Below are 24,488 nucleotides of genomic sequence, written 5' to 3' on the forward strand. Positions count from 1 at the left end.
AGGCTATTAAACTTAGCAAACACTAAAAAGAATTTACTCGAGGTAAAACCGTTTAGAGCGCGACGCTCTGCGTAAGGAGGGGGGCTATGTTACATCTGCCTCCGCCGAATACCGACAATCGGTATCTAATCCCCTGCCTTAGCGGCATATGCACCCCTACTAGGGCCTTTTAAGCTCGTTTAAGCCAGATTGCGCCTGTAGTATAAGGATACGTAGAATCTCCTCCTTCCGAGAGAGTATCGAATCGAGTCTGTTCTAAAGTGATTCATACTGCTACTCTATTCTTAACTGCACCTTTTACAATCGGTACCTATTTTACAAATAGTTTCGGCTATTTAGAATCGATACTCGTTGCGCAATTGATATTTCTATATAAAAAAGCCGACTTTTTAAGCAAATAGAGTCGAACTATATAGATACTAGGGTAGTAAGCTTAGATATCGGAAAAAAAGTACTAACTCTACGGCTATATACCCGATTTTTTTTTTAAAAAGCTTATAAGATACCTTATACTACGATCTTCGATCTAGACTCTATTTTAGATAGTATAACTATTATGTTCGCTGTTAAAATTCGTGTATAAGAGCCGGCTTAGCGGGGTATTAAGGGTCTAATAGAATATTTAGCCTTACATATAGTAAGATCGTACACAACTCTACGGCTATTTGCCCGATAAATTTCGTTTCTACTTTATATTATAGTTGAATACTTATACTAGACGATAGGTACTATTTAATATAGTATTACTATCGCTTTCGTTGCGAAATCTAGCATTTAAAGCCGGCTTAGCTAGGCGGTAGGGTCTAGTTAGGGCTAAACCGGGGTAAAATCCGGGGAAGTGGGGCTATACCGTCGGGCATTTCGCCGCGGGGGTGTTATTAATGAAATGTCATCAATAAATTATGACGAACCCTCCGCTACTAATGATATGAATTATGACGACCTATTTACTGATGAGCCGTCATATTGACCACTCTGTCTGCGACGGCCCGGCAATTTCGTTAACCGTCCTCAGCTTCAGCAGCGGCGCACGATTTCTTGCCTCGGGAACAGGCGCCGACCAGCCACGACCTTCCAACGGACCTTCCCGCACTCGCCTACCAGCTAAAACCCCATTACGTCCTCCATAAGCAATCAATCACTCTCTTCTCGTGCTCAAGGATCCACGCGCCCTCCGACGCCACTGCCTCTCCAGCTCGCCGCCGAGTAACCCAAAATGCTCCGTCAGGCAGTCGGCGAACGTAGTCCTTGAAGCTACTATTGACAAATTGCACTACCACAGTGGGTGTTCGGGCAGCAGGAATCGCTATTGATACAGTTGTGTACACATCGCATCATGTCAGTGGTGATCTCGATACATGAAGTCTGGACGGTACTCACTTCCCAGGCAGTGTGGTTTAGTGTTGTCCTGCTTGGTTTGTGGGATTTGGTGAGGCCATCGAGATGGTGGTGAAGAGGGTAGCCAGAAGCGTTGCGATGAAGAGTTGCGGCGGGACCTGCGTTTTGATCGGGTGTGGACGAATTCGAGGTGTGGATGACGAGTTGCAGGCTACGTTAGTTCGGTGGTGCAGGACAAGAGGGATCTGCAGGGCGGTACTGGTGCGAAGGTGCAGAGCAAGTTATGGAGTGGACTGTCAACTTGTTGGAGGACTCGCGGCAGTCAGACGCAGATCCACAGATCGATGAGAGCAGTGGAAAAGGAGTGCTTACTGCTTACTGCTTAGCTCGCACGCTCTCATACAATTCGGTTGGCCCCGGTCTCTGACAGAACAATCTTTAAAAGTTCTGGCAGATCAATATCGGGACGATCGTGCGGTGAATCTTGCGTTCTTCTTCCATTGCCAAGCGCCTCAAAGAAAAATACCTGGATGTTAGGTGAGGTACTCGTGCGATGGGTCCGGCGGTATTGCACAAGGACAAAAGAACACTGGTTCGTCTCGCCACAGCCTGATCTCTCGCAGAGTTCATGAAGCTTGTGTGCCGTGTCACGCCACGATCAGATCATCCGCAGCAGCGGCACTATGCATCGAGGGGACGACCCAAATTGCCGACGAGTATGCCTCGCCGGCTCCACGACCCAGGTCACTCATAGAAGCAGGACAGGCGACTCATCTTCGCCACTGCGAGTGCTGCTTCAGACCACAGTGCCGTTCCCCTTTTCAACCTCTTTCTTCTTCTCCTCCTCCATTCTCAGCTCCGCCACTACCTTCTCGGCAACCTTGACCGCCTCCTCCGGCAAACCCGCCAATCTCGCCACCTTCAAAGCATGACTCTCCCGATTCACCCCTCTCCTCACTCGATGGTCATACACCCACCCACCTCCTCCCTCTCCTCTCTCTTCCACATCCGTACACCAACACGCGACCTCCTTCCAACCCACTGTCATGTCCGCCAACTTATGGAAATGCGTCGCAAACAACACCCGACTCCGATTAACATTCCGTAAATGATGCAGACATGCAAACCCCACCGCCACGCCGTCTTCCGGCGTGGTTCCCCGTCCGACTTCATCCATGATGACGAATGATCTCTCCGTGGCGTGTTTGAGGATTTCTGCCGTTTCGAGCATTTCTACCATGAAGGTTGATTGGTCTTGGTATAGACTGTCCGCCGACCCGACGCGGGAGAACATCTTGTCCACTAGTCCCAGTTCGGCGTACGCGGCGGGGACGAAGAGGCCGGTCTGAGCGAGGATGGTGATCAAAGCATTTTGACGGAGGTAGGTGGATTTTCCGGCCATGTTCGGGCCAGTGATGAGGTAGATTTTCTCGTTGGCAGTTCCAACGCGGCAGTCATTGGCGGTGAACGTGCGGCCTTGGGTGGTGAGGCCCGCATCAACGGTGGGATGGCGGCCGGCGACGATGGTGTGGGTTGTTGAGGAGTTGAGGATGGGACGGACGAGGTCGCGGTCGAGAGCGAGACGGGCGGATGATGCAGCGACGTCGAGTTCGTCGAGGAGAGCAGCGTTGCGGCGGAGAGTCATCATATTCTCGAGCACTGTGGCGCGGAGATGACGGAAGACGCGGTCTTCTTCACTGCGAATCCGGTGTTTGGAGTCATCGATCAGGACACCTAGGTGAGTCCACTCGGAGAGGTAGAAAGAGCGAGTAGATTTGGTGGAGGAGATGGTGCGGGCGCCAGTGAGAGAAGAGGCGCTGGACTTGGTGTCCTTGCCTTTGACATGGCAGAAGTGGCCAAGTTGTGCGGACCAGCGGAGGGTAAGGCTGGAGATGTTGAGCTCGGTGCGGAGGCGAGAGGCGAGGTCTTGCTTAGCTTGGAGAAGTTTGTCGAGATCGATGTGCGCTCGGGCGAGGGTAGTCGATGCAGTCCTGCGCATGATCCATATATCTTCGGGCTTAGAGTCTGCAGGCTTCTCCACTGCGGATGTGCGTCGTCTGGATAGCTTGGGTGGCTTGTCGCCTGCAACATCTGCAGTCGCGACTTCTTCTGCCATTTGCTCTACGTCTTCATCCGCAGCATTCTCGGCGAGATGCTTTTGGTTGAGGCCTTCTTCGTCAATGGCAGTTTGGATGTTCTTTGCAACTTTGGCCGGACCAGTCAGATCGAATCTGTTCAAGAGATCCCACAGGAACATGTGATCTCGTTTGGCGGAGTTTGCGCTGGCAGCGCTCCCAGTAAGCTCTGAAGACTTGACAATGTGATCATGAAGGACATTCACAGCCTCTTGCATCAACTCGACGGTCCGTGCAAGGCCAAGAAGATCATCAGCGTCTCCTTTGCCGATGCTGAATTTCTGCAGCAGTCTTGAAGTATCGAAAGTGCGTCCCAGTAGAGCAATGACATCCTCCCGCAGAGCGTCATGGTCCCTCAACTCTTGCACCATGTCCAGACGGCTGTTGATGATTGAAAGCGACATGGAGGGTGACACGATCCGCTGGCTCAACAGTCGAGCTCCACTCTTCGTCACAGTCTGCCTGATTGCGTGTAGAAGACTTCCTTGGAAAAGCCCGTCACGGAGAGTGCTGCGAATCTCCAAGTTCCGAAGACTTTGCTTGTCGATAGCCATGGTCTCGTCGTCGGTGCATCGGACAGGCTGCTGCAATTTGAGGTTGAAGTCTCGAAGTCTCTCCCTCACGTATTCCAGGACCAGGTTTCCCGCGGCGACTTCCACGGAAGTGAATTCAGGGCGGATATCTTCCCGCACTGGTTGCTCCAGCGCGGAGGTCCATGCGTCGATCGATGTGCCAATTTGCTCGACATCTTGCGAGTGGATCGTCAAGCGTCCATCTTGAAGCAACTTCTCCAACTGCGCATGATCTTCGGGCTCCAAAGACGAGGCAAGCACAATCTCCCGAGGACTTATTCGTGCCACCAAGGAAGACAAGCTGGCGAGGTCAGATCTTTGCGTAAAGAATGCGCCGTTCGACAAGTCGACCCAGCTCAAACCAATCTTGGTCATTTGATGGGGTTTCTCTTCTGCGTTTTGCTTACGATCATCATTCGGAGATCGCGGCAACGTACCGTCGATGTGAATGCCCAACAGATAGTTATTCTCGGACGAGTCCACGAAAGTCTCATCGATCAGCGTCCCAGCCGTAACAATGCGAGTGACTTTCCGATCAAACAACATCGCTCCGCCCCTCGCCGCTCTCTCGCTCTCCGAGAGCGGTACTTGCTCGCTGATGGCAACCTGCTTGCCGAGGTCCTGTACAAACATCTTCAGATACCGCTCGAGCTGGGTGTGCTGAAATCCTGCCATTGGTACATCTCCGAGCTGAGTCGCCCGCTTCGCTTTCTTCAAATTGACAAGCGGTGCGTACTGCTCAACTTGGTCAAAGTACATCTCGTAGAAGTCGCCGACCCGGGTGAGCACGATGCAGTCTTTGAATTTGTGGACATTGTTGAGATGTTGTTGAAGGACTGGAGGATATGACTTCGCTGGGGCAGTGTCATCCTCAAGTGCGGGAAGAGGTGCCAGAGAACCTTGCGGGAGGTCTTTGATCTTGATGGTCGTCTTGGTCTTCGCTCCTCGCGTCGAAATTCGACTTGTCCGGATCGTGTCAAACGCGGTACTTCGAGAGCGCCATATTGAAGCGCAGCCCGTCAGGACTCGCTGTGTATCACATGTTGCGATCCTGACGATGGCTCTGGTGCTCATCGATTATTGTCGTCGTATCGGCGTGATGCGTGGGCGTTCAGGTCATATATATTTCATCATTCTTCGAGACGCCCTGGAGGAAGAGCCAAGAGACGGTCGGTTCGGCCCGCACCTAGCGTGGGTCTCGATAACCACACAAAAGTTGTACCTTAGCATCAACGACCAACCTCACCCTCATCTGGTCCGTCCATCCTCTCGGTCCGCATATGTTCATCGAAGCCATGCAATTTTCTTGCTGCAGATCTTTGCTGGTGCAGTCGATCGCTATGTCTAGTCGCCAGAGCACAAGGACGCCATTTCGTGGTTGTCTGCGATAGGCACGCAACGCCCGCTGGGCGCAGCCTTGGGAAGCCTTGGCTGGGACCGCGGCAACCGCGGGTACAGGTACTCGCCGTGATGTTGCCGATCTTCCGCCGATCTATCCCAAGCTGTGCCGCAAGTCAGACTTGGGTTCCACGAACCGCATTCCACGTTGCTCCTTCATCATCTGGATCGTGTCGCCAAGAAGCTGAGGCACGAAGGAATCTTGGAACGACTTCTTGTGATGGGAACGTTGCATTTCATGCCGCACTAGTCGCCGGCTACGTTGACTTGCTGAACTCGGACCATGGTGCTGTTGCTATCTGCGACTTGAATGGTATATGAGAGTGGTGTATCATCACATCACGGCCAATACACCCGCAACAATGAATCCTCCCATCACGACCCCAACCGATGTGCCCCTCAACTGCACGCCCGGGCCGCGCTCTGCTTTGAGCAGGCACTTCCCGTTGTCCTCTGGCGCTGTTTGCGCGAGTCGGAAACTCCGCACACCGTTCTGCAACTCGCTACAATCGGATGTGGTCTCGCTCTGATCGCAACCGCCCCACGAGAACCACGGCTCCACTGCGCTCTCTAAACACCTCTCTTCTGGAAAGACCTGCAGCGTGAACATGCCGGGATAGCTGGTGGCGTAGCCATAGATGTCGACTTGAATTTGGGAGTAGTTGGTCGTGGAGGAGTAGACATTGAGGCCGTCCGCTCGGACGTCGTTTGTGCAGTTCAAGAAGTATGGATCGCAAGAGCTGAGCCTGCCCTGAGATTCCGTGATGGTGTCGTTGTCGTATTGATCTTGGGAGAAGAGTGTGGCCAGGTCGTGACAAGTCTCGGTATAATTGTCGAAAATGCTGACTGCAATGGTCTCCGGACTGGGATTGCCGTCGTACTGACCACATTCAACATTCCGGTCTGCGCCTTGCTCGGTCAATACCAGGTTCGCGATCTGATTGTCGAGGGATCGTTCGCCTTGAGCAGAGCAAGATGTTACCATCAAGGCGAGGAGTGGCATTGACGTGCGGACAAGCATCTTCGATGAAAGGGACGATAATTGCTGGACAGCTTCCAGTGGTCACTGTTCGCGGCTGTATAAGATGTGGTGAACGCACACCTACTTATGCACCTCGTGCAATGTAACTCCAGAGATCAGCTGTAAGCCAAGACACCACAGCAGATCTGGGCGGACTGCCAAGACACGGCACGTCGATACGACTTGCCATGGCATTGATCCTGCAGAACTTCGGTCTGGAGAATTGGCAAAAGGCTATAAGGTTTTCTTGCCCCTTGGCGTGAGGACCAGCTCCTTCATTCCGGTAGCAACATGGCCAACACCCTTTCAAGGATGGCGGTCTCAGAGGCGGTAGTGATCCCTAGCCTTCTCTCACACAACTCTCTCTCGTCTGCAGACATACCCTATAAAGAAGCTCTCTCTCCTCAGCCGGACATATGACTTTGCTGCCGTCACCTCTGCGGAGACAATTTCTCCCGGAGATTGTCCTCTGAACAATTCGTGCTGAATTTCCCTACAGCCATCTCCCTCGCCATATTACTGACAGCAATTCCATGATCCGCTCAACGCAACTCCTCCGCCCAACGCATTTCAAGGACGCCTTTGTACCTTTGATCTTGTCCCAGTCATCTAAATCGCAGAATCTGGTCTCTCTTATTCGGTTGTCGGGCATAATCCGACCGCAATCAAGTATCTCCGGCTACGAAGGAGGGAGAACCTTCCCACCCGGTGGTCCCATGAGCGGCGAGAGTAGACCGTCGGTGTTCGTGGTGGTTGGGGCCGGTGAACTGGGCTGGTCGGGTGCGTACGTAAATTTGGGTTCCTCGGGATCGTATGTGAATACAGGCAAGTCGGCGGTGACGACAGACTGGGTGAGGTTAATGGCAGCAATAATGCTGTCCCGGCAGGCGATCATGCCGGGCGTGCGAGGGTGGAAGGTCTTGATCTGTCTTGTGGGACTGAACCAGCCGATGCTTTGGCCCGTGAAATTCTTGGCTGCAATCTCGTTGTTGGCTTCTCGGAGCTTCGATGCCAGGTCTCCTTGAGGCTCGGCAGCGACGCCCTCGGAGGCTCTACACAGCCAGCGAGCGTAGGGGTCGGGATCGGTTCCAAGACTGGCTTCGCAGGTGTCGGCGGGTGGAAGCTGTATACTGCCTTGCTCGATCAGGGCGGTGATCTCCATTTGATCGTTGTCCGGAAGGGAAGCTGTCATTGGCCAGTCTGGAGACGGGATGTCCTTCCATCCACTGAGGAAGTACCAAGTATTCGCTCGGTCTTCGTCTGGCTCGTGGAAATTGGGGTCATCGCTGGCTTCGCACCAGCGATGGTTATCGAAAAGAGGACCGACATCGACGAAGTGGACTTGATCAACTCCTTTGTCGGTATTGACCTTTTGTATGGCCGCGGATATGACGTCGTTCAGCTCGACGACGAGATCGTTGAGATCTTTTCTGATGGACAGATATAGGTACCAGGCGTGAGGCCGGGTGCAAGTCCAGCTACTGCAGTACGAGGGACTTTGCCAATCAAATGTCACATTCTCGCAGTCTTCCGTTTCCGCGTTGAAAAAGCCGCTTGGATAGCCGGAGACATACAGATGGAAATCCTGGCACCAAAGGTCAGTCGTCACATGGCATTTAAATCTGCAATGTAGGCTGTAGCGTAGGTGTGGCCCACTGCTCTTCAGCAGCCAGATAGGCTAAAATTGATCGACCAGGAGAGGAGTCGGTGCTCGTACCTTTCTTGTCGACTTTTCCAGAATCTTCGTGTATGCCGCCACGAGTCTGGTCCCAATCCCATTGTCGCTGGTGTCCCTCATCAATTGTCTTGCTTTTTTCTTCGCATTGTTGCAACGGGTCGTCAAGCTCGTAATGTAATCCCAGGTGAACGAAAGCACGCACAGAGAGACAATATCGCTGAAGCCTAGATCGTTACCTCCTATCGTCAAAGTGGCGACGTCGGCTTTCTCTGGATTTTTCCATTCCTTGATCTGGCGGTCAAGACCGACAGTTGTGTCTCCAGAGCACATTCGTCGCTGGTAGTCGATATTCGGGTCATCGGTATAGGCATTGATCAAGTCGCCTATATTCGCCGATCCTATGCGGCAAGAATCCGAGGTCGTTGTTCCAGTGCCCATGCCGGCAGCAAAACTGTCCCCAAAGGCGACATATCCCTGCTTGATGGGCCACTCGATGGCTTCTTGAGGTGGTTCTTCGAAAAACAGTCAACATCTGTCGCACCCATCTCGAATTTACGGACAGCTTCTTACCACAAGCATCCCTTTTCCGTGTCACCCCACCTTGATCCTTATTGGGAGTCCAGCTTTTGTCAATCACTGACTGCTTGTTGTTCTCGTAAAACACCCGAGCACGAGCTTGTCGAGCACATTCGTTCCCGCTGCCTTCGTCATGATCGTATGGTGAGTACTGCACGGCAATGACTCCCATGGTCACGGGTGGTATGGGCGAGCCTTTGATGTAGGTCTTTTCTGTATACCTCGCTCCAGGTATGAGCTCCTCGAGCTTGCTTCTGAGGAGATCGATGTGTGCCCGGAATCTGACATTGCCGTCATCAATTCTGCCAAGCGTCAGTTGAGCTTGGCCTCCAACGTAGTCACGAAGGTCTCAACGTACTCCTTGGCCTGGGTTAGGACAAAGATTTCCACATCCGTTCCTTGCGCAAAAGGATCTCCATAGTCTTGCCGTAGATCAACAAGACTTTTCCACCGAGGACGGTCTTTCTGGACTCGGGGTGGAGTACGGGCCCCAAGAATATCGACTCCGAGCTTCTGGAAGTCACTGGTCGGACGCACCCTATGTTTGAAGTCTCCCAATGCATAGCGCTCAAGGTGTGCGCTCGGTCCGAAAACTACACTGGACGATTCCCACAGGTGTCCGGCCCAGATCCCTTTACTTGACTGTGTCGAGATCAGTCGGAGCTATCTTGTACGAGGAAAGGCGTGGCTGGGTCAACAATAGCCATCCAACTTCATTACCCAGCACAGAGCCTGAGAGACAAATGTCGGAGGTGCTGAATGGTGGCATTTGTACTCACAATGATGATGATCGCGGTACAACCTGATAGACCCTGCATGACGAAGTTCTCTGCCTGATCGCCGAACGCATGCCAGACGCCAGTGGCACTAATGCCAACATCCCTGTTTCCCACTTTGGTCGTCCACTTTTCGACTTGCTCTTTTGGTTCGATGTATAGCGTCTCCGCGATGTTCACGAATCTTCCTATAAATTGCGTGAAGCTCCCGTCGCTGTCTGATTTTGGATTTGCCAATGGATGCTTCCGTCGAGGAGCTCGGCGTGTGAGGGTGGAAGATTGGATTGCTGATCGTCGGGACCGTTCTGGCAGAGCTACACGAGATTGAAGTTAGCACGAGAGCTTGTCTATCCTCTGTCCGAGGATGAGAATACCCAGCCATACATGGATTGCCAAGCTCGCACATCGCAGAGACACCGTCGCCATCATCTCTCGTTATGAGCATCGTGGTATTGCTTGACTGGCGCGAAGGATTGGCCACCGAATCGTACCCGACGACAAGGGCATCAGCCTGTTGGCCAGCAAGACCAAACAGAATCAGGATATGAAAAAAAGTCTTGGAAAACATGCCGGCTGTGCGGGTTTTAGTGGAGAGCTGTGAGAAGTCAAGAAAGTATGAACGAAGTGTTTGAATCTCCCACAGCAAGGTGATGCCATACTTATGGATATCGGCGACTTGCCTACTGCAGAGCAAACGATCGAGGCCGCCATCATGCTGCGAGTTTGTGCTGGGCGTCTCGCCGAAGATCGCGTTGGTGCCGGGCGTCTGCTTTCGGGTGCAGGGTATCTCCCTCGTGCGCTATGAGGCGAAGTTCGCCGATGCTTTCGCCGACCCCAACACTGGGCATTGCCACAGACATGTTGTCGCAAGATTGACGTGCATCTGAACAGGGTCTTCGCTGGCCCACAGACGATCGCAGTGAGGTCCATATGGACACAGGTATCGCACCAGATTACCTCATCGTCCGATAGCATCAGAACAGACTTCGCACCATATTGAAATGTATCGAGGCCTCATTGCACACGGGGCGCAGAGGTCTGACCATGTCGGAATCGAGTGTGACGCCTCAGTCATCGCTTGTTTGTCCATCTGGCGCAGCAGCATGCTCTGGCGCCTTGTTGGCAGGAGCCTGCCGGCGAGCTGAGATTCGGCATTAGTGTTCTCGATGTATCCTAGGGATGTCAAGACGATACCGTGTGATCCCTGCACTTCAAGCAGGCTACGCACGGCTCGAGGAAGCATATTAATAGCACCGATCGAACTGCCACATGGCAATGGTGGAAAGCCCTCGATGGGAGTCGCGAGCTACCATACACGGCATCTAGGAAGCGCCGAGACAGGGCTTGCAGAGTTGGTCAGGAGGAGGCACAGCGGCAGGTTGGTATCATCTCCAGATTTGGACATGCGGCGGCAGAGGCGCTGGCGGCACGAGATGGCCAGTGACCAGTCCAGAGCTCCAGCGAGCCGCGCTCACTGTTGGCTCGACTGTTGGCAACAGGTTCGCGATACCTTGAGTGATTAGCTTGAGTAGTCGGCGAAAATGTACAGAATGATGAGTCGAGAAGTCGAAATAGAGTGTATCTAAATTTACCTTGCCCTCCATACCTTATTAAGCGCCGGGCACAATCACGTGACTATGAGAAGGTCAGGCGACGTTCCTTCAGCGTGCGTGCGCACCTGTTCAACAACCTGGATCAACACGCAACCTCGAAAATGTCGCAGGACGATCAAGCATTCGAGGAGTTTCGCGAAGCATTGAGCAGCGGTGATGTTGACCGCATTCGACAACTCTACGCTGCAGGGCGTCTTGACGCCGAAGACGTTTCTGAGCAACTCATGCAAACTCCCGAGGATCCCGTCATGCTGCGGTGTCTACTTGAGTGTGGAGGCGACCCCAATGATATCAGTCTTCGAGGTGTTGGCTCCGGTGAGGAGTTGCGCATCTTGGCCGAATTTGGATTCGACATCAAGTCGAAGGGTCACTTGATTCTTTAGTCTGTCCGTCACCCAGCATGTACATTATAATCTTCACTGACACTGTGTCCAGCAATTTCGTTGAGGATCAAGAAACACTCGACTGGCTGCTCGATCGGGGTGTCGACATCAACGCCACTGAAACTCGAGTTGTCGACAATGGAATCCCGTTGGCTCCCAGCGAACGTGATTACTCCAACAAACTCCTCAATCAGGTCGCTGCGGCCGGCAACGTTCAGTTGTTCAATCACCTTGTGGCGAGAGGTGCCAAGGTCTCGAGAAGTTTGGCGTTACACTACGCCGCATCACCCGCGATGATCTCATGTCTTCTGGACCAGCACAATATGGACATACATGCAGACTCCGACGACTTGCGTGATTTCTACCACGACGCCAAGGACTCTGGCACTCCATTGTGTAGCGCAATTTTTCATCAAAATCTCCCGGTCGTGGAAGAACTGTTGAACAGAGGGGCTGATCCTGAGCGATGCGGAAAGACTGGTCATCTTCCTTTGGCGAAGGCAGTCGGAGATGACTTTGGGTTCAACAGAGGTCTCCTACCAGCTCTGAGACTTCTCCTCGATGCCGGTGCAGACAAAGATTATGCTCTCACATGTTCAGTGCTACACGGAAAGGTCGAAGCCGCTCAAATATGCTTGGATGCAGGAGCAGACCCAGTCTCTGCCTTGAAGACTGCGCACGAAAGGAAGGCGTCGATAATCGAAGAGATGGACTTTGTTAACACATCTGAGACGGAAAAAGATCGTGAGAGAAGAAATGAGGCCATGATCCAACTACTGAAAAGCTGGATCGACACCTGAACTTCGCATGAGATGCGGCACGGCTGTTTGCTTGACTCGCTTGAAGGCGGCTGCATATGCACACGTGGACTTCCTGAACCCCGTAGTGTGTTCCAACTAGACACCTTCGCCGGACTCATTGCTCGCTCTCGTACTTGCAGCACACTCCATGGGAGCAAACAGCGTTGCAATCGTTTCACGCTAGTCATAATTCTAGGGTCAGGCGCCAAAGCTGCTGATTCTTCGAATCGACCAGTGCTCAGCCCTGTCAGTTCGGGATCCCGAGCCTCGGCGTCTATCTGGCTTAGTGGTGCATTGCCGCTCTCGTCAGCGAGTCTTTGTCTCAGCCGGCGCTTGCGTGAAACATTTTTGGGCGCTTGGCCGGCCGGGCGGCACATGCACTGCTACTATGTTTAGTAAATACTGGCATATCTCGATGGCAATGCGGATCTTGGTATGGAGCGCATGCACGCAGCCATGATCAGGCGGCTACCGTCGAGATATATCATGTGCAGTCCCCAAGGACCTGTACCTCCGCGCCACACGAGAAATTCAGCAACAAAATGTCGCCACTGGGAATCATTGGAAGATTGTGCGCAGAAGTTCTCGGCCTGCAGTCCTACTCTTGCTGACTTGTCAACTCTCGTAGGGTCCTCACCCTGCTCAGCATTGCATCATTCGCACCGCAGATTCGCCTGATTCGGGACAGAGGAGATCTTGCCGGCATCTCACCATCATACATCCTTTACAACCTCCTCATCGCCACATTCCTCTTTGCCACGGCATTACATATCGTTTCGTCTATGGTACCCGACCTACCGCCCACCGAGTACTTTTTCGATATCGGTCAATTTGCGGTTGTGTGGGTTGTGCAGCTCGCTCTGTAAGCCGCTCATCCGCCATCTTTGCACGAGACAACACACTGACCGTCGCTGAAGGTTTTACCTCTCTCTGACCTTGCCAACCTACACTGCGGCGCAGAAGAGGCGGCTGGCTGCTTCTTTCGTGAGCTTCACCGCCATCACACTCGCTCCAACGATCTTCGAAGCTTTCATACCCAAAGAGGATCGAATCTGGTGGACGGCAGGTCTGGCCTACCTCCTGTTCTTTCTCCTCGCTCCCATAATGCAGCTCCTTGGACTGGCGGCATTGCACGTCCAAGTTCGAGAAACAAAATCACGGACTACGCTTGGAGCTCTGAGCGTCGAGGGCTTGTACGCTCAGACCCTCGTGTTCACTCTTGTCGGCGCATCGATGGTCTTCAGAGTGAAGATGCTCCCTGAATACTGGGATGGAAACCCAAGTCTCCCTCCTGAACGCAATACACCGCTGGCTAAGCTGTGGATGGGCATAGTCGGGTGGTATGAGATGGTAGGATGGGCGACGCTTGACAATTTGATCTTTGCCTTTGCCCAGGGAAGTCTTTGGTGGATTGCTCGAAGACGAAGCGTCAGCGGCGAAATTGGAGAGCGTGACCCTCTGCTGGAGGGTTAGATCGCGGAGACAAGATCGAAATGAGGCACATCATGTCGTATACCGCAGAACGGAGGGAGTCAGGCTTTTGATGAATTTCACGGAAACATTACCTTTGACCTTGCCGCTACCCCTTTCCGTCGGCCCATCGGATAACTCGAGACAAAAATGAGCAAACGGCGAGCTGGAACGTTGTCACCAACCAATCTACCATCTTCCGCCCCTCTTTGCCGCCACTGCGACGCCGCGCACACCTTCTACCACCCCACCATCCTAACCAAAAAGCAAAAAGACAACCTCGCTGCTCCTCCGATCGTTTGAATCAAGGTGCCGTCCGACTCGATACTACAGTAAACACGCACACGGACACAAGGGAGAGACACAGAACTGTACGCCATCAGAGGACGTAGGTTCCCCAGACTGCATCTCTATTGGTGGATGAGGGAAGAATTGTTTATTATATTTGTTTGCTTGTGGAGGCCGGGATTCAGCCGACGCCGGCGTGCTGTCTAGGAATTGGCATGAGGAGGTGAAGTGAATCAGGGACTACCTGAACTCCTCCCATTCGGACATCATGCGACCATCGATGCTCAACGTCCGCTCCTCAATGAACCAATGCATGAATGACGCAGTATCATCTCGATACCATGGCTGGCAGCTCCTCCTCGGAGTCGACAACGAACTGAAATCCCCGCAAGCTTCGCAGACTGGTCCTGATTAACCTTGCTGCTTTCCCAGGAGCTCGGCGAGGACGATGACGGGACTCCTTCGGGGTGGTCGTGTAGCAGGAAACATCTACTGGAGCTCCATCCAACATGAACTGGCACAGCATGGTACAGTGCGGACATGCAAATATCTGGGATGCGCCTCAGCCATTTCTATCAAGTTCGGAACAGAAGTTTGGAACGCTACCTATCTTCGGCAAAGAAGAGCTCTCTTGTGACTCGTGGATGGAAGCATCCACTCCGGACCTTTCGACATGGTGCAGTACGGCGACTCCCTAGAAATAGTTCCATCTGCAAACTTTGGACCAAAGGTCAGAAACAGCACCGCTTGTACCGCCGATTCCTGCCCATGCCTGCCGATTCCTGCCAAAGTTAAGCATCGATTGAGTCTTCTTTGTCGTCGGCGCTATTTTGGCTTGCAGTTCTGGTTCTGCAACATGGTGGAAGTCAAAGAAGAGGCTTCAACCATGCTCGGGAGGGCGGACATGACATAGAAGAGCTCGAGATGACGAAACATTGGCAGTATGGTGAACAAAACGGCTGGCAGAGGATTGTGGAAGCGGTCCATGGGGCGGAGCTGAGGGAACGTGTAGAACTGAACGTATCCCATTGGAAACTCGTTACATACTAGGGTAAGGATCAGACGGGCGTTAAATCCCACGTGTTGAGGAATCTCACCAATCGTCACTACGCTTTGAACCTGGCATAACAGGGACTAAGAAGTCACTCTCACACCAAGATCGAGCCATTTTGGAAGCAGAGGGATATGAAAGCTGTCGGAGCACTTATCGTTTCCTTCTTTCTTGATCATCCCCAAGATCCATCAAGCAACAGTGCGACGGATACCTTCCACCGCCTGCGACACTCTGCGACGGACTACGATACTTCAACACTCCAACACTCCAACACCGCATCACCACGACATCACCACATCTAACAAACACCACAACAACACCACCACAACACCAGCCTCGACACGATGCGCTCCAGCGTCGCCGCGATCCTCTTCGTCCTCTCCGGACTCCTGCCCGTCGCTCTGGGCGCCGGCTGCAAAAATGTGTGCGACTGTTGCGACGGCAAAGATGAAAGATCCCTGATCGAGCGATCAAGCTTCTTCGTCTGAGCTATACTAGCATTTCATAGGCCAAGGGCAACTCCTTTAGCGGGTACTGTCACACCCCATACGAAGACCTTGTGTGTTGGCCGGAGCTAAAGGACCGCCACGACTCGTGGCCAAAAGGGTCTCCTTTTGGAAAGGGTGCTCCTTGCGGATTTCCATGCGTGCAGCACCGCGGGCTCTCGCCTGCTGTGGCTGAGGAGTGAGAAGGATGGTAGGATGGGCGTGGCAGAGAGGATGAAGGCGTCGCGGAGGATTGAGTACATTATTGGGATAGGGTGTCGAGATGGAGTGCGGCGGCAGCAGCGTCGTCAGAGTTCTGTCACATAGTTTCTGTATGCGGCAGTGCTTTGTCCTTGTCTAGTGAGTTCCGAACAAGGATTGCCGTGAACATGTTCACATCGTCGATTCTGATTTACGGATACCCTTGTGCTTGCAAATGAGGCGCTCGCCTTCATTCGTCGATGCACTTTAGATTCACCAGATACCCCTGTCTGTATCTCGTATTCTTCTCCGAGTCTCGTGCCTGCGATAGAGATGTTGCTGCACGGTGCACGTAAGGATTTCCACTGTGTGGACGTGTGCATATATGTGTGCACTAGTGTGTATACAGTTAGGACGCTAATTAAAATAGGCGACGACGACGGTATAAACTACTTATCGATATAGACTTCGTTGCTCGCTATGTATCGAGCTATCGGCTGCACAGCCGCAAAAAGAAGCTAGTTTCTAGGTAGGCCCTAAGTAGCTAAGTCCGGAAGTTCGGAAATCCTGTTAGCGCAAAATCGCAAAATCGCATTAGCGCAAAATACCTTCTCTTCTAAGAAATGCCCGCTTCGAAAGGCAGCCTCTTCCTACGTAGGAGGCCGGCCTTCTACGATATATTATACTCTTCTAAATGCTTTATAAGGCGTTAGAGTACTCGCTCTTTAGGTAGCTATCTTCCTTTGTTAATAAAGATATACCCTAAGGGAGGTACGTTATCGAAATCTCGAATCTCGAATATCGAATCTCGAATATTGAACTTCGAACTTCGAACTCTGCCGTATACCGTATCTCAGAATTGCCTTCGTCGAGGCGGATTCCCTTGTCACCAGGACTGTGTATCGGACCATCTTGGCCCTCGATCTCGACAGGACTGAGCACTGCCGATTAACTTGCTCCCGCACGAGGCGGCGAGGTCATCAGCATGGACATTGTCTCGTCTCGGGGCAGTTTGGAGGGAGGTTTTACCCGCAACGGTGCGGGTCAGCTAGTTCTATCGCCGAGCCGACATAAACCTGGGGGGCGGAGGATGTCGGAAGAAGCCAAAGTCTCGCGCTATCGAGACATGGTTGATTGTTCATCCTGAAGGATTGTACTGTAGTCTTGTTGAATCGATATCGTTCCTGCGTACCGCGTGCCTGCAAAGGAATCAAGGTGGATGAGGCTTGGTATATGTTGTCTTGTGGAGCGGTGTCGATGCATTGTTGTTCGGGATGAAGTGCGAGGAAAAGGTGGATGCGTGGTACATTTTCACCCCGGTCGTCTCCATCAACCTCCACAATTCTTCCCAGCACGTGCACGAAATCCATGTGGCATAGCCGCCGTCTCCGCCGTCTCCACATTGTCTCCACAACCCCCCCAATGAACAATGGAGAACTCCGCTTCCCACTCCACCGTATGCGGCCCACAATCCTCCGATCCCAACACTCCATCGCCACACGCAACGAACGACACAACGTCAAAAGAAGATATGTGGATCCCACCCTCCAAGCCGGGACAAGAGGAAAGCAAGCAAGTCAAGCACGATCCATGAACCGCCACACGCGCCTGCCCCGCTGCCAAGGAAACAGCTAGCAGCGCCAAGCACCGCGAAGGAGTGAGCTAGTCTTTTCGTTCACGACACCCTGGACGAGGGATTTTGACAAGACGGCTGTGCGGTGTTGGGCCATGCGGGTGATGTGGAAGTTGCCACAAGCATTTCTGCGGGCTGACTGCGTGGCGACTAGGTGGTGCGGCGAAGGCTTGAAAGGCTGGAAGATGTCTTACGCGGAGCTGATGACGAGCTGGCAGGCGTGCAGTCTTCCTGGCTGTCAGCGAGGTGCTGGAGATGAGGTGAGGTCTTAACGGCGATTGAAGGCATATGTGGACAATACATATTTGTCGTTCACGGAATAGGGCCGTTAGGATAAAATCCTGCGTATCAACAACCCGCGTCTATTGACGGGAGGAATCGGAGTGGAGAACCACTGCACAGCTGTGAACCACTTCCGGAACCGTGGAGCGAACTCTGGAGAAAAGGCAGCCGCAGACCGGGGAAGTGGTGTGTGCGCGCAGTGTGGAGTGCATCTCACCGAACGCTGTACGAGTTCGAGAAGTGGAACCTTCCTCCGGAGATGTCCACAGGTCTACTGGGGACCCCATACCTTTACATCGAGGCGAAGCACATCTTCTTCTGGAAATCACATCGATCGCGCGAACTTTGGGGGGCTATTGCGAATGACTGCTTGACCAGCAGCGCGATGCGGTGAAGGAGACCTTGTTCTGGAAGTCCCTCAGCTCCCCTTCAATCGAAGGAAGACAAAAGCAAGCGTGCACAAGACACACGCCACGCGACACGCCAAGCTCTTGGCCACCCTAGGATCTTCCACGGAACAGCGGTACGCCGTAGGAACGTACCTTCGTACCCGTCTCCCTCACCGTCCATTGCTTCTTCTAGCGCAGCACTTGCACGTTGTCCAAGATTCATCCGAGCCGATGGCGCAGGGTAATGGGACTGTCGAGACGGGGTGCATGTACGGGGTGAGTTTTGGCGTGGAATCGGTATAGAGCGGGGCGGTTCATTGGTGAGTTTCTGTCGGATGTCCTTGCGATTGACGTCTCGCTTGCATCGTTGCACCGTTACGGCTTGGTGGGAGGAGGGTGTAGGGTGGCATATAAGGTAGGACAGTCGCCCAGTCGAGCATCGCTTCTCGTCCTCCTCGTGTCACTCGCGAGCTTCCCTTTCCCTCTCAACTCCTCCTCCCGTACTCCCTCTGCCACCACCACTGCAATGGAGTCCACCGGCCGCGAAGCCTCGCCAATGGCCAAAGGCATCATCCCCTGCGCCAAACAATCCTTCCTCGACCTCTTCCGCTGGGAACAACGCGCCGAAATCCGCAACGGAGACGGCGAAGTTCGCACCGAATGGCAGCGACCTTTGCCGCTTCGCAATCCCATCTCGCTGCTCATGCAGTTGTCTCTGCAGAACTGGATTTTCTTCATCGTCGGGTTCTGTGCCTGGTCGGCGGATGCGTTCGACTTTCACGCGCTCAGTATTCAGACGACGAAGCTGGCGGACTACTTTGAGACGAGTAAGACGAATATTACGACGGCGATTACGCTGACGTTGTTGTTGCGATCTGTTGGAGCCGCATTTTTTGGGTTGGCCGGTGATAAGTTAGTATCATCACCGTCGCCGACTCTGCCATTGTCACCATCGGCATTGCTATCGGCATCCTCAAACCAACAGTATCACTAACTCCTCAACAGATACGGCCGCAAATGGCCCATGGTAATCAACATGATCGTCCTCGGCATCCTCCAAATCGCCACAATCTACTCCCGCACTTTCGGCCAATTCCTCGCCGTCCGCTCCCTCTTCGGGCTCTTCATGGGCGGCGTCTACGGCAACGCCATCGCCATGGCTCTCGAAAACTGCCCCGTCGAAGCCCGTGGTCTCATGTCCGGTATTCTCCAACAGGGCTACTCCTTCGGTTACGTCTGCGCGGCGTGCGCGAATCTCGGCGTCGGCGGTGCGACGGAGACGTGGAAGACTGTATTCTGGATCGCAGCCGGTCTGTCCATTGGTGTGGGGTTGATCAGGATTGTGTTTCCGGAGAGCCAACAGTTCCGCGAGAGGAAGGCGCTGGGACATAAGAGTGCGAGCCCGGCAGTGTTTTGGAGGGAGAGTAAGGCCATGTTGAAGCAAGAGTGGAAAATGTGCGTGTACTGCATCATTCTGATGACGTGGTTCAACTACTACTCCCACACCTCCCAGGACTCGTACACGACATTCATGCGCACGCAGAAGGGGCTGGATAATCACGATGCTTCGATTGCTTCGATTCTGATGAAGACGGGGGCTTGTGTGGGGGGTACGGTTATTGGATATCTGTCGCAGTTTGTGGGTCGAAGGAGGGCGATGGTTGTTTCGGCGTTGATTTCTGGATTCCTTATCCCCGCTTGGATTCTGCCGACGACGGAAGGCGGCCTTTCTGGTTCCGGGTTCATGATGCAGTTCTTCGTGCAGGGTGCTTGGGGTGTGATTCCCATCCACCTGAACGAGCTGTCTCCTCCGGCTTTCCGCTCTTCGTTCCCCGGTCTAACGTACCAGCTGGGCAACATGATTTCCTCTCCATCGGCCCAAATCGTCAACGCCATCGCCGAGTCGACGTTCGTCAAGGATGTCGGTGGACCGCATGTCGAGGCGTATGGACCGGTGATGGGCATCGCGACGGCGATTATTGCGATTGGAATTGCGTGTACGGTTATGGTGGGACCGGAGAAGAGAGGCAGTAGGTTTGAGAATGTAGTGATTGGACAGAGTGAGGATGTGGTGAATGAGAAGATTTCGGATGAGGAGAGTGTGAGGGAGAAGAGCGTGGGTGGGGGGGAGAAGGTGGAAGTGGTGCAGAAGGCTTGAAGTAGACTTATCCGTTGATATGAACGCAGCGTGACATGATTTATGAAGCAATGATCTGCCATTGATCTTGAGTGTTGTTGCGAGAGCTTTCCGAGTCTTGTCATTGCACCCCACGGGCAGTACATGGCTGATATCACCAACTCCGCAAGAGCACTCCTCGCTGTCCGGGAGGTGAATGCATGTCCGAGGCTGATCTCTTACTCGAAGCCGTCTGAGAGTCTTCTGTGGAAAGCAGCTGGCGTGCTTTGAAGTCGTCGAAGCTGTCTCGGGAGATCCCATCATCTTCACTGTGCTAGCTGTAGGCCTACCGCCTTCACAAGAGCCGCCACGAGCGCGCTTGTCACCGAATTGGATGCAAATGCGTGGTTCTCCCACAAGGTGCTGGAGATCTTGCTCTGCAGAGCTGCCCAAGAGCCAGTCTCGCGGTCAACCGACCAATCGAGTGGCCGAACAGAAAGTGAGGTCTTTGGCATGTTCCAGCAGCATGTCCGATATATCCAGACCGGTAACCTGAAGTCGGCAGCGAGTGGCAATTTTTCTGGTAAGGTACTTCGTATTTGCATAGAGGAAGAATCTGAGGCTTGCGCGTTGAAGTGGTGGCTGAGCAGCCGAGGGAAATGATAAATACCGGGAACGAGGTGGCTAAATACCGGTCTCAGACCCCCTCAAGGGCTGGTAGTTAGCAATAGCGCTCGTCCCGGAATTAGTCGATTTCCTCATACTAAACAGGGCCGTGCGCGGGATTCAACGCGTGTCGCGTTACCCTCAGCTGATTGTTCACCTTCTACTGTCTTAATGCTATTGCCCTCGTTTATGCTATCACTACCACCTTGTTTATAGCTCTTTCAATAGCACTAGCGCTCTTAACTCTTCGATCGCCGTCGCCGCCGCAGGAGCGGTAGGAGGAGTTATTCCTACAGTGGTTGCAGAGCGGTAAGGGGGGTAGTAGAGCGGACAATTCGAGCTTAGCGGAGCAGCTATAGACGCGGTTCGAAGCGGCGGAGGTATTCGACGACGGCGGTGACAGCGGTGATAATAAGGACATCGAGGAGGGCGTGCGGTCGACCGGTAGTAATGAATCTAATAAGAACGATAAGTTAGCTGATGAAATGGACGGTGTTAAGGATAGTGGTAATGTTAGTGTTAGAATGAAGGATTCGGAGGGCGGTAGAAGTAACAACAACGTCACCGTCGCCGGCGCTAAGTCATCAGTTTCCGACCTTATGTCGTCTACTACTACTGCTATTGTAGAGGACATTGTTGCTGCCAGTAGAGGTATTGTTAATAAGCAAGACTCGGAGGAAGAGATAGTTATAGACCTAGCGCTACTACCGAACGATCGAACCTTCCGTAGCTACGCTTAGGCGGTCAAATACTACTAGGACTAGGGACAACGACATAGATACAGTCTTGCTGTTAGTAGCTCGAAGAAGCGTGATTCGGACGAGGGCAAATACCTCCTTAGCAAGGCCTTCAATTGCACACGCGGTGGAAGATTCCGTAAGGGCAGAGTTACTAAGGGCACTCGTCCTTCGGCAGCCTCTAGCAAGTGTAGATACGGATTTAGTCTTACGGTAGGACTCGTTAATGCTAGCGATCCGAGCAGTCGTTAGGAAGTGCGATATAGTAAGTGTGTTACTTATAATCACGCCGCCGAGCATCCTTCTGCCCTGCTAGTGCACCGGCGCAGACAGCGGACTAAGGCTCTTAAGAAGTCTATTATTAAGGACCTATATGCTAACGCTATAGTAGCTACGACCCTTATACGCCTTCGCAATAGAGCTAGTAACAACAAGGAGTGTATCTAGACGGCTAGAGATATCCACAACTTACGCTAGGTCGCTCGACAAGCCGCATAAGGGGACTTTACGCCTATAGAGGCTCTTATTCGACTGCTTAAAGAGCAGCGATATCTCTTCAAACCGGACGTTAATCCAGTTACCGGCTAGCTGGATAAACTGCTCATTCTTAACCCTTAGATGATCGAGCTATACCGGCAATATCTAGAGACTGTCGTGCTTAATAACACATACAAAACTAACCGCTACAACCGCCCTTTAATAAACATTGTCTACATAACTAGAGCCGGTAAGACGGTGCCTATTAGTTACTGTTTGATAGGCAAGGAAGACGAGCCGTCCTTCATATAGCTCCTTACTAAGTTTAAGAGACTCCTTCTGAATTACTACAAGCCAAGCGGCACGACTGCTCCTACCATTGCTAATCCATTGCTATTGCTAGGGGTGTTTGTAACTAATAGAGACAGGGGCCTTATAAACGCCTTAGATACGGTGTTTCCAACTATACTAGCCCTTATCTGCCGCTAGCATGTCTTTAAGAACGTTCAAGCACAAGCAAGGAAGAAGTGGCTACAAGTGCCGGTTGTTAATAAGGAGACTAGCAAGCAGACTTACTTCGAGGATTTACCGCGAACAACTGCATTTATGAAGCTCTTTAGAAGGACGATTAACAGCAAGACTCTCGCTGAATTTAACGACAACAACAACGAGTTCTAGAGCTAAGAGCAGTCCACGGAGGTTAGTAAGCTATACAACTATATTAACCGCGAATACTAGCCTTATAAGGAGAAGCTAGTATACTACTAGATCTCTAAATACCCCTACTATAGCTAAAGGGCGAGCTCAAGGGCTAAGGGTGCTCACTCGGTAATAAAGACGTAGTTAGCTAATCGACGGCATAACGTGCTCACGCTCTTCCTCAAACTCTAGCTATAGTAGGCTCTTCGTAGTGCAGCGATAAGACAGCAACATACTTGTAAGAAGGCTTACATTCCACGCAACCTTAAGCATCCTTGCTATCGCCGTGTCGTTAAGGTCATTTACTACAGAGCGCTATACAAGGTAGCCAAGCAGATGGCTAACGCCGTTAAAGAGCGGCGTGCAATTGCTAAGGGCAAGATCACCAGTCCGACCGTCTACACTTAATGCTTCACAACCTCCGAGGGTATGCTATGCTAGCACAAGATCAACGACATAATAATAAACGACGGCCGTGTAGAGTTCCTTCCAGAGCAGTTTGACCGGCACTACTACATTAAGAAGGGCGCAGCTCTACTAGCTCGAATGGTCACCGTCGACCGAACAATATACGAGCTAGCTATAATACTAAACAATAGAGCGTCCAACGTACGAGGGCGTAGACGACGTAGCACCGGACGTAGCTATAGCCGTACTAACGCACGAGAGCCCTTATCGTTCGAATTCACTAACCTTAATCTTCTAGCTTCGACCATACCGGCGGCGATAAGGGGTGGTAGACGAGGGGGTAGTAGACGAAGGGGTAGTAGACTCGCAACTCCTTCGCAGAGCTAGCCTTAACAACAACAACAACGCCAGCCGCTCGTTCACACGCCTCAAGGATCACACTATAGCATTGGCCATAGTGTGCAACTAAATAAGACTACTATTCGACAAGTAGTTGGACTACGTAAATTAAGGCAAGCACCTTCTCGTGACCAGCTCCTTATGCAAGCCATGCAACGAGAGCAATAGTGCTAACAGCAACAACATAGCTACATAGCTCCACCTTCCACTGCACCGGCTCACTAACAACATAGCTATATAACAACACCTCCGACTACCATGCCATTCGAGCAACTACAGCTTCATTTAAGAGCCTATATAAGGGCAGGGCAAGGGCATTAATTCTAGCTATATAGCTATTGAACGACTTACCAGCTCACCAGCTCACTAGCGTGTTAATAACACCTCAAAACCGAGCATGCTATGAACATGATCCAACGCGATCACCGGATGCGCGAGATGGACGCGAGCGATGTGCGCACGGCCCTTTTAACCCGCACAAAAGCTAATATTGGCATGCCCTTAGTCCATGTCTGAGACCGGTATTTAGCCACCTCGTTCCCGGTATTTATCATTTCCCAGCAGCCGAAAAGTGCATGACTAAGCTTGGCTGATTGCAAGGATGGAACCGCCGGCGTTGGCCTTCTGACGTTGCCCGACCTGAGACGAGTGTGTGCTGTTTCTATTGCTGTACTTCTGTGAGTCTCCCATTGCGCGGCCTGCCACAACTTTGGAGCAAAACTACGATTGCTGCCTTGCTCTATACCGCACCCTCCTGGCCGCCTTCACGACGACATACCTCTGCCGACTACTTCCGCAAACACCCCTCGACCCCTCTACACTCCATCCCCCACATTGGCAGCGCAAAAATCTCGAGCCCTTCAGGTGGGCGTTCAGGCGGCAGGATAGATTGAG

The 24,488-nt window shown here is 52.5% G+C and overlaps 5 protein-coding genes across 5 annotated transcripts; 2 read left to right on the forward strand and 3 right to left on the reverse strand.

Moving 5' to 3' along the window:
• Positions 1-1,667: 1,667 nt before the first annotated feature.
• On the reverse strand, positions 1,668-5,119 carry MYCGRDRAFT_109314 (uncharacterized protein; the record flags this gene model as incomplete). Its single annotated transcript, XM_003853158.1, has 1 exon — positions 1,668-5,119. The coding sequence occupies one exon, from the start codon at positions 5,117-5,119 to the stop codon at positions 2,135-2,137; it is 2,985 nt and encodes a 994-aa protein (XP_003853206.1).
• Positions 5,120-5,777: 658 nt separating this feature from the next.
• On the reverse strand, positions 5,778-6,464 carry MYCGRDRAFT_92901 (uncharacterized protein; the record flags this gene model as incomplete). The annotated part of the gene is made up of 1 exon (XM_003853157.1): positions 5,778-6,464. The coding sequence occupies one exon, from the start codon at positions 6,462-6,464 to the stop codon at positions 5,778-5,780; it is 687 nt and encodes a 228-aa protein (XP_003853205.1).
• Positions 6,465-7,143: 679 nt separating this feature from the next.
• On the reverse strand, positions 7,144-8,616 carry MYCGRDRAFT_40997 (uncharacterized protein; the record flags this gene model as incomplete). The annotated part of the gene is made up of 2 exons (XM_003853156.1): positions 7,144-8,049; positions 8,182-8,616. Coding segments are annotated over 2 exons (1,341 nt in total), but the record flags the coding sequence as incomplete, so codon positions are not given.
• A 2,592-nt stretch (positions 8,617-11,208) lies between these two features.
• MYCGRDRAFT_92903 (uncharacterized protein) lies at positions 11,209-13,763 on the forward strand (the record flags this gene model as incomplete). Its single annotated transcript, XM_003853123.1, has 6 exons — positions 11,209-11,489; positions 11,543-12,234; positions 12,487-12,536; positions 12,785-12,861; positions 12,919-13,152; positions 13,208-13,763. The coding sequence occupies 6 exons, from the start codon at positions 11,209-11,211 to the stop codon at positions 13,761-13,763; spliced, it is 1,890 nt and encodes a 629-aa protein (XP_003853171.1).
• A 4,855-nt stretch (positions 13,764-18,618) lies between these two features.
• Positions 18,619-20,250, forward strand: MYCGRDRAFT_41244 (uncharacterized protein; the record flags this gene model as incomplete). Its single annotated transcript, XM_003853124.1, has 2 exons — positions 18,619-19,004; positions 19,098-20,250. The coding sequence occupies 2 exons, from the start codon at positions 18,619-18,621 to the stop codon at positions 20,248-20,250; spliced, it is 1,539 nt and encodes a 512-aa protein (XP_003853172.1).
• Between the last annotated feature and the right edge of the window lie 4,238 nt (positions 20,251-24,488).

This window comes from Zymoseptoria tritici, chromosome 4 (genome assembly GCF_000219625.1).
Source record: "Zymoseptoria tritici IPO323 chromosome 4, whole genome shotgun sequence".
Taxonomy (NCBI): Eukaryota; Fungi; Ascomycota; class Dothideomycetes; order Mycosphaerellales; family Mycosphaerellaceae; genus Zymoseptoria; species Zymoseptoria tritici.